The 9,014-nt window shown below is 47.3% G+C and overlaps 1 protein-coding gene across 1 annotated transcript; it reads right to left on the bottom strand.

Moving 5' to 3' along the window:
* Nucleotides 1-528: 528 nt before the first annotated feature.
* On the bottom strand, nt 529-1,899 carry LOC119361090. Its single transcript, XM_037626463.1, has one exon. It carries the CDS (start codon nt 1,897-1,899, stop codon nt 529-531), a length of 1,371 nt encoding a protein of 456 aa, XP_037482360.1.
* Between the last annotated feature and the right edge of the window lie 7,115 nt (nt 1,900-9,014).

Here is a 9,014-nt window from a genome sequence, read left to right as displayed (position 1 = left end):
AAATGTACTTATCAAACCGAATGCTGCATATAAGGGGTTGGCACGCGCGGTTCAGGAACCAAGTTGCTAGGTCCATCACGAAGTTTCAATTATTCTAAGAAAATAGAACCATAAGTTGGAATGCGAACAGAATTGATAAAACATCATATGAGGTTTTAGCTACTTTGAGGCAAACATAACCCCTAGAACTCAGATGGAATCGACACACGTAGTCAAAGAGCAACTGAATGTTCTTCCGCTACATTCTTTTGGCGATGACCCAACACCGAGCGATTCATCGACACATTTCAAAATTAGCTATGTGGATGTATACCATTAAATCATGCATGACATCCATGAATAATTCCGTACACCTTGGTCGGTCTAGGGCACATCTTGATGTACCCTACCTATTGCACATCTAAATGACTCAAACAAACTAAAAAGAAAAAAAAGCAAAAGAATCTACTTGCACGAATCTTAGCATAAAATCAATGACATAGAATTTAGATGTGCAATACGTCGAGCACATGCACATCTTGACGTGCTTTAGCGAAACTGTTTATTAATCTCTTGCTCTTCTCCCGCCTTGGACCCGCCCAGCGAGAAAAGGCATGGGTCAAATACGCAGTCCATCTCGTACAGCACAGGGGTGGTAAAATTACATCGTATTTGAAATATACTACTGCACCAAGTACTGGTACAAAAAGTCCATCTCACATACTTGGTCGCGCCACGTCTCGATTTCTTGTCCTTGAGCTCAACCGACATTTTCTCCTTACTCGTGAGGTCGATAGTGAAGAACCCGCCACCCTGCTGGACAAGTAAGGCGCCTCTTTTCTCTGCAAAGAAGACCAAGTCTATTCTCTCGTCGCCCAGATTCGCCAAGTCGGAGTGTAGCCAGTCACCCTCACAAGCATGATCATGGCTACCAGCATCCTGTTCTTGCTTGGTCCAAAGCTCTAGCATGCCATGTTCTCGTATATTGACAAACGAGATACTTCCGCCTTCCTCGACAGTGCACAGTAATGGCGGCTGTAGACCGCCATGGCGGAACTCGATTGGTATCTTGGTCAAAGAGGCATGTGCCGTGGCGCTGCTTACACCGACTGCGTAGAAGCTTCTACTATCTCTGTACAACCAATGCGCAGTGCCGCCGTCGCCGTGGGTGACAACGCCAGCGCGCGGCCCACACCTAGTAAGATCTGGAGCTCGGCAACACTCGGTAGGCACGCTCCAAATACGCAAGGACGAGGAGTAGGAGCATGTGTACATAAGTCCGTCCTCATCCGTGTAAATCAGAAGAACTTGGAACGTAGATTGGCGCCGGTCGTCTGAATTTGCATAGCCATCGTCGCCATTGTCTGCGCTTGTGAGAAGCGCCCAGCCAACTGCATCTCTATCCAGGGACGTGGGGCTTGGCTCGAAGGGAGCCACTGGGAGAAGATGTGTGCCCCGCCTGTCGATCAGAGGGCGGCACACCGCTAGATGGAGCTTCTCACGGTCAGGCAACAAGACGCGCACGAGGAGGAAACCGCGGCGCGACGCCAGTGGCCTCGCGAGGTGGAAAAGCCCGTCGTCGTCGTCGTCGACGAACGAGTTGAACCTCAGGTGCGCGCCGCCGGAACCAAGGCTTAAGAACTCCGGAGGGGCACGCAGTTTCCTCTTCAAGGGCTGGACCGGTGTTCCGGGCTCTGATCTCTGGGAGAAGATCCCGACGAGGACTGACGGGCGGCGCGCCGTCTCCGGCCAGAGGCCGACCTGCCGAAGAAAGGCCGGGTCCGTGATGAGGCGGAACCATCGCTTGCACGTCGCCGCGCACCGGAGAAGGTCCTGCAAGCCCGGCAGGCGCGCGAAGACTTCGCGGAGGACGTCGTCGGCGATTCCGGCGCCGGCGTGGCGTACGCGTGCCCTGGCCATGCTGATCCGCTAGGTAGATCTCGATCTGCAGATCACGACGTACACCCGGCTTTTTTTTTTTATCGACCCATCCTACGACTGATTAGCTAGAATCGCTGTGTCGAAGACCAGCACGTACGGTTCCTCCACGCGTTGCAATCAAAGTCGGTACGTTATCGGCACCATCTCCTGATTTTTCGTCAGATCCATGCTTGCCCTAAACTTTGGCGCATATCCTAATTTTTTAAAGTCAAACTTCCTAAACTTTGATTAGAAAAAAATATCAACATTTACAATATCAAATTCAATACCATTAGATTCATCTATACCTTCATATGATATCAGGATGTAAATGGCGTTGGGTCCCACTAGTCCCACATATGCCATCCATAAACAAAGGATCAAACGGCGTTGGTGGATATCTAGAAAAATTAAATGGCACAAATGGACAGCCCAGAAAAGCCCGTGAAGCCAGCGGCCGACCACAACACTCGACGCGCACCCTCCAATCCTCTCCCCCGCACGGCCGCACCGCGATCGCCATGCCCTAGGCGCCTTCGCCGCTGTCTCCATCGGCACCACCTCCCCATTCCAGTTCTCCCTTCGTTCCATGCACCGCTGTCGCCGCCATGTTTCTGGAAGAGGCCGCCGTCGGGAAGCGCCGGGGACCGAGCCGAGCTTTGCGGAGCGCCTCCTCTACTATCTCTCCAATCCTGCCGATACTCTCTTCAACTCCGTCGATGGCGATGACGGTTTTGACAACGATTTCATAGTACCTCTGCTCCGCTTTCCCTCTCGCTCATCTGCCTCTCCCCTCTGCTGCGACGCAACCTACAGGAGATGGGATCGGTGGATGTCGTCTGAAGGTTGATGCAGATTCAGGTTGATGAAGTCTGAATCCTTCATCCTTGGCACGCACTAGTGCAGTAGTGCTGTTATCAGTAGTCGGGGGCCATCAGAGGTCGTTCGTCCTGAAGGTGATGATTCTAATAAGCTTGTCTCTGAAGCTTGAAGCTCGCCTTTTGTATGCGTTTGTCTCTGAATCCTTGAAGCTCGCTTTTGTATGCGTTTGTCTCTGAATCCTTGAAGCTCGCCTCTGTATGTGTGTCAAGCTTTAGTTTTGACCCCGTTGATTATTCTAATGGATGAACTGATGGTTTTTATGTAACAGGTGAACTGATGTGTTAAGTAAATGGATGAACCACTGTATAAATGGTCATATGTGGATGCTGCGGTAACCACATAAATATTAAATGGACTTTGACATAATCCCGCGTAAGGAATGATGGTTAGTGCGGGCAAGTCCCACAATGCCCAATAACCTGTCCACTTACATCCTGAATCTGATATATGCCTGGTATATAAATGTTCATAATTTTTCTATAAAAATTGATGAATATTTACGACTATTGAAAAATATTACATGGACTATAAATTCGCAATTAGGATCCAATTTACTCTTTCCTTTCTTCCTCTCCGCGGAATAGCATTCCACGAGCAATGTCACCGCAGTCTCCCAGTAAGATTTGTTATACAGGCACTACCACTTTAAGATACATCATACGTATATGTACTATGAAATCATTAGACGGCCTGAATTAATCTCCTGTTATCTTAATTACGTCCTGGATTAGATTTGAGAAATATGCAACAGCTAATTAAATATAAAATTCATCACGCAGAGCACCGGTGGATTATGTTCACATGCCTTCCCCGCGTGTCCGCCCCAAGCGCAACTACTATTGGAAATATTAGCACTTTTCCAATTAAACTAATCCACGAGTACACAGTAAGCATGGCAAATACGGTATGCACCTCATACCGATTCCTAAGCATACTAGCACGTATAGAACATAGAAGCAGACCATCTATGAGCAGCACATATACGGCTAGTACAAACACGAGTAAATGAGGGATGAACAGATCATACCCTCCGGTTGGCCAGGCCAACGCGCCGGCGGCAGCAGCAACCTCGGCTTCGTTCGTGGCCTTCTTCTTGGCGGCGGCGTCGTCGGCGATGGTGTTGATGTAGGGGAAGTAGTGGAAGCAAAGGCTGACGGAGCTGGGGACGGATCGGGAGCAGTCGCGTCGAGACGCTCCCCAAAAATCTTATTGACGTTCTCCCGCGCAGGATCTCGAACGACAGGGTTTCGGAGGCACCTGCTCTCCCGACCAACCGTGCACGCGGTCGTCGGGATGGGATCGCTGGAAGCAGCACAAAGCTAGGAAAAGTAGATGACGGCTAGGTTACGCGAGAGGGAGTGAGTGAACTGAACTAGGTCACTCCACTGGGCAGAGCCTTCTTATATAGGCCGTCGGGCACCGGCTCGGCTCATTCCCGCAACCCGCAACGCACGCGCGCGCGTAGTGACGAGGCGAGGCGAGGCGGGCGGCGGAGGAGGAGGACCGCGCGTGTACCACTCCTCTTCCCAAGCTCCCAATGGCAAGTGGTAGAGCAACCCTTATAAAGGGGTCTCAACTCTCCTCAACTAGCAAGGTGGGACTAAACTTCCCACCACCTGCCATACCATACATGGGCCTCAAGATTAACTAGGAATCATTGTTCATATGGGCCTAAAGCCCATCCATGATTCAACAATCCCCCACCAGATCTCGAGGCACATAAGTTTGTCAACTATTCCAAACAATGTTTGATATATCAGAAATTTCAGTGAAGACTGTTAAGTTGAACTTCCACCTAGAGCAACAGGATTAGACTTCTTCACAACTGAACAATGGACTATGCCTTGAATTGTCAGTCTGGCGTGCAGAAATTTCGCCTATTGTCAGTTGATACGTGGCTGCCGAAGGCTAAACCCCACGGGTGGAGCTTATTAGTCATACTCCGTACCTTCTCATGAGCTTCCTAGAGATTACCCAATCTCATAGACCATGACCAACAGTCGGGCTCACATAGGTGTGTTCCTCCAAAGAATGCTATGTAGGTTAGCATCTTGCTTAAACAAGCATTGGAACACATTAAGACATATGTCAGCCTGCCTTACAGAATTGAGAGTATTACTGCATCTCCAACGGAGTGGGTTTATTAAGGGTACTCTCCTCAGTTGACCGCTGGATTGTTTTCCCAAGTCCTAATTCACGGGATCTCCGGTCACATAGGTTGGGTTACTCCCATGGCAACTTACGTGGGTCTCATACCCATCTCCCTCGATGCATTTTCTATCACAATCCGTGATAGCCGTTTGGTAAAAGGGTCTGTCAGATTCTTAGCCGTCTGGATATAATCCAACGCTATTACTCCGGAGTTCCTTGATTTTCTGGCAGATTTCAATCTTCTTCTTATGTGCTTTGTGGATTTCATGTTGTCCTTTGAACTCTTAGCCTTGGCAATCACCATTTGATTGTCGCAGTTCATAAGGACAGCTGACACTGGTTTGTCAACCACCGACAAATCCATCAAAATCTCTCGAAGCCATTCTGCTTCGACGCAGGATGTGTCTAATGTTGTGAGTTCTGCTTCCATAGTCGATATGGTTAAGATCGTGTGCTTGCAAGACTTCTAGGAAACAGCACCACCACCAAGTGTGAAGACATGTCCACTTGTGGCTTTCATCTCATCAGCATCAGATATCCAATTTGAATCACTATACCCCTCAAGTACCGTCGGGTACCCAGAATAGTGAATCCCATAGTTCGCAGTACCTTGCAAGTAACGCATCACTCGCTCAACAGCATGCCAATGCACATCTCCCGGATTGGAAACAAACCGGCTCAGTTTGCACACAACAAATGAGATGTCAGGACGAGTGGCACATGCTAGGTACATTAGTGAACCAACCACTTGAGAATATCTCAATTGATCTATAGCCGTGCCTTCGAACTTTCGAATCCGCACGCTAGGATCATATGGTGTTGCAGAAGGTTTGTAGTCCGAATATCCAAAACGGCTCAAAATCTTCTCAACATAGTGGGATTGCAAAAGTGTAATTCCACCCTCAGAGTTTCTTAGTACCTTGATGTTCAAGATAACATCAGCCACGCCCAGGTCTTTCATCTCAAAGTTATGAGATAGAAAAGCCTTGACCTCCTCAATGACTTTGAGGTGGGTCCCAAATATCAGTATGTCATCGACATACAGACAGAGTATAACTCGTTCGCCCCCACCATAGCGATAGTATACACATTTGTCAGCTTCATTAACAACAAAGCCAACAGATGTCAGAGTAGTGTTTAACTTCTCATGCCATTGCTTATGCGCTTGTTTCAGGCCATACAAGGATTTCGCTAGCTTGCACACCTTTCTTTCCTGACCATTTACTACAAAGCCATCTGGCTGTTGCATGTAAATTTCCTCATCTAGCTCTCCGTTAAGGAAAGCCATCTTAACATCCATCTGGTGAACGAGAAGACCATGCGAGGCAGCCAAAGCGAGTAACACTCGAATGGTTGTCAGTCTAGCCATAGGTGAGTAAGTGTCAAAGAAATCCTCTTCTTCTTTCTAGGTATAACCCTTGGCGACAAGCCTAGCATTGTACTTCTCAACAGTACCATCGGGCCTAAGCTTCTTCTTGAACACCCACTTACATCCTAATGGTTTACAACCATAAGGATGATCAGTGATCTCCCATGTACCGTTAGCCAAGATGGAATCCATTCCACTACGGACCGCATCCTTCCATTAGTCAGCATCCAGAGATGCATAAGCTTCTCAAATGGAGCTGGGAGTGTCATCATCCACGAGGTACACGAGAAAATCATCACCAAAAGACTTTGCAGTCCTTTGTCTCTTGCTCCTAACAGGAGCTTCCTCGTCATCCTCCGTGGAACTCTCATCACTTTTATGTTCATAATATTCCATCGGAATGGCAGGTTCAAGAGTCTCATCAGATTCCAGTCTAGAAGTGCTTTGCATATCTCTCATGGGGAAAATATCCTCAAAGAATGTAGCATCCCTAGACTCCATGATCGTACCGACCTTCACGTTGTGTACATCAAATTTCACCACTAGAAATCTATAGCCAACGCTATGCTTGGCATATCCAAGAAAAACGTAATCCATAGTCTTTGGTCCCAACTTGCTCTTTTTGGTTATCGGCACGTTGACTTTCGCCAAGCAGCCCCAAGTGCGTAAGTAAGAGAGTGTAGTTCTTTTATTTTCCCATTGCTCATAGGGAGTAGTTTCATTATCTTTTGTGGGAACTTTATTCAGGACGTGACATGATGTCAATACAGCCTCCCCCCACCATGCCTTGGATAAACCCGATGTATCTAACATGGCGTTAACCAAATCAGTTAGAGTACGGGTTTTCCGTTCGGCAACCCCGTTTGACTGGGGTGAGTAGGGAGGCGTGCTCTCATGAATAATACCATGTTCTGCACAGGATAAATCAAACTCATTAGAAAAGTACTCTCCACCATGATCGGACCGGACTCGTTTTATTTTCTTCTCATGTTGGTTCTCAACTTCAGCCTTATAGACTTTAAAGTAGTGTAGAGCCTCATCCTTAGTATTTAACAAATACACATAGCAGAATCTAGTGGAATGATCAATCGGAGTCATGATGTATTTCTTTCCACCTTTAGTCAACACACCATTCATCTCACAGAGATCTGAATGTATGAGCTCTAACGGTGCCAGGTGTCTCTCCTTCGCAAGCTTGTGAGGCTTACGAGGTTGCTTAGCTTGCACACACGCATGGCACTTAGAGCCTTTGGCTAAAGTGAAACTCGGTATTAAGTCCATCTTAGCTAGCCGCGTCATACAACCAAAATTTATGTGACAAAGAAGTGAATGCCAAACCTCAGATTCGTTCACATTAGAATGAATTTGGTTCACGACTTTATTATAGAAATCCTCCAGGGAAAGGCGGAACAAACCACCACAATCATATCCTTTACCAACAAACAGTCCATACCGAGATATGACTACTTTGTTAGACTCGAATACCAACTTAAACTCCTCTTTACATAGAAGGGAGCCACTAATGAGATTCTTCTTGATGGCGGGGACATGCTGCACGTTCTTTAGTTGCATGATCTTTCCTGAAGTAAACTTCAGATCTACCGTGCCAACACCATGAACAGAAGCATGGAGCCATTCCCCATCAGGACGGAACAATCTCATGCGACCTGGTAAGAAGAAAACAAAGACACATGAGCACACACATGAATATTGGCCCCAGTGTCAACCCACTAATCGGTGGACTGACAAAATGAAAGTTTGGTAAATAGATTACCATGCCCAGATGCCCCATCATTGTTGCTCAGAGTGACGTTGACAGACTTGGAGTCCTGTCCTGACTTATTATACTTGCTTGGGCACTTGTTTGCCCAGTGTTCCTCTAAACCACAAGTAAAGCAGTCATCTCTCCTTTTGTCTTTCTTCTCACCCTTCTTCTTAAAGGTAGTATTCTGCTGGATAGAGTTCTTTCCCTTGAACTTGTGGAAGTTCTTCTACACCATGTTGGCACTAGAAGAACCCTCTGCCCCTTTCACGTGTGAGTCCTTTGCTCTCGAGTTCTGCTCAACACTGAGATGATCGATGACATCCTCAACAGAGAATTCACGTCTCAAGTGCTTGAGAGAAGTAGCAAAGTTCCTCCATCCAGGAGGGAGTTTTGCAATAATGCAATCCGCGACAAATTTGTCCGGTAACTCACACTCCAGGAGCTCCAGCTCCTTAGCGATGCACTATATCCCATGAGCCTGGTCCAATACAGAACGGTTATCAACCATCCTGTAATCATCGAACTGCTCCATGGCATACAGTTCGCTCCCAGCATCGGTTGCTCCGAACTTAGCTTCGAGCGCATCCACAAATTTTTGGCAACACACATATGGAGATATGCGTCAACCAACTTGTCTCCGATCATAGTAAGAACGGCTCCCACAAAGATGGTGTTTGCGTCCCTAAACGCCTTTTCCTGTTCAGGAACAATCGTTTCTGTGGGAGACACAACACCAACCCAGAACACATTCATTGCTATGAGCCACAAGGTGGTCCTCGTCTGCCAACGCTTAAAATGTGTCCCAGTAAACTTTTCCGGTTTCATTGTCGCAACAAAGCCTTGAATCAATAAGGTTTTCTGATTATTGGAAATATTAGCACTTTTCCAATTAGACTAGTCCACGAGTAAACAGTAAGCATGGCAAATACTGTATGCACCTCATACCGA

Source organism: Triticum dicoccoides, chromosome 2B (genome assembly GCF_002162155.2).
Source record: "Triticum dicoccoides isolate Atlit2015 ecotype Zavitan chromosome 2B, WEW_v2.0, whole genome shotgun sequence".
NCBI lineage: Eukaryota > Viridiplantae > Streptophyta > Magnoliopsida > Poales > Poaceae > Triticum > Triticum dicoccoides.
Note: the sequence above shows the minus strand (reverse complement) of the source record. Positions and strands in the feature narration are given on the sequence as shown.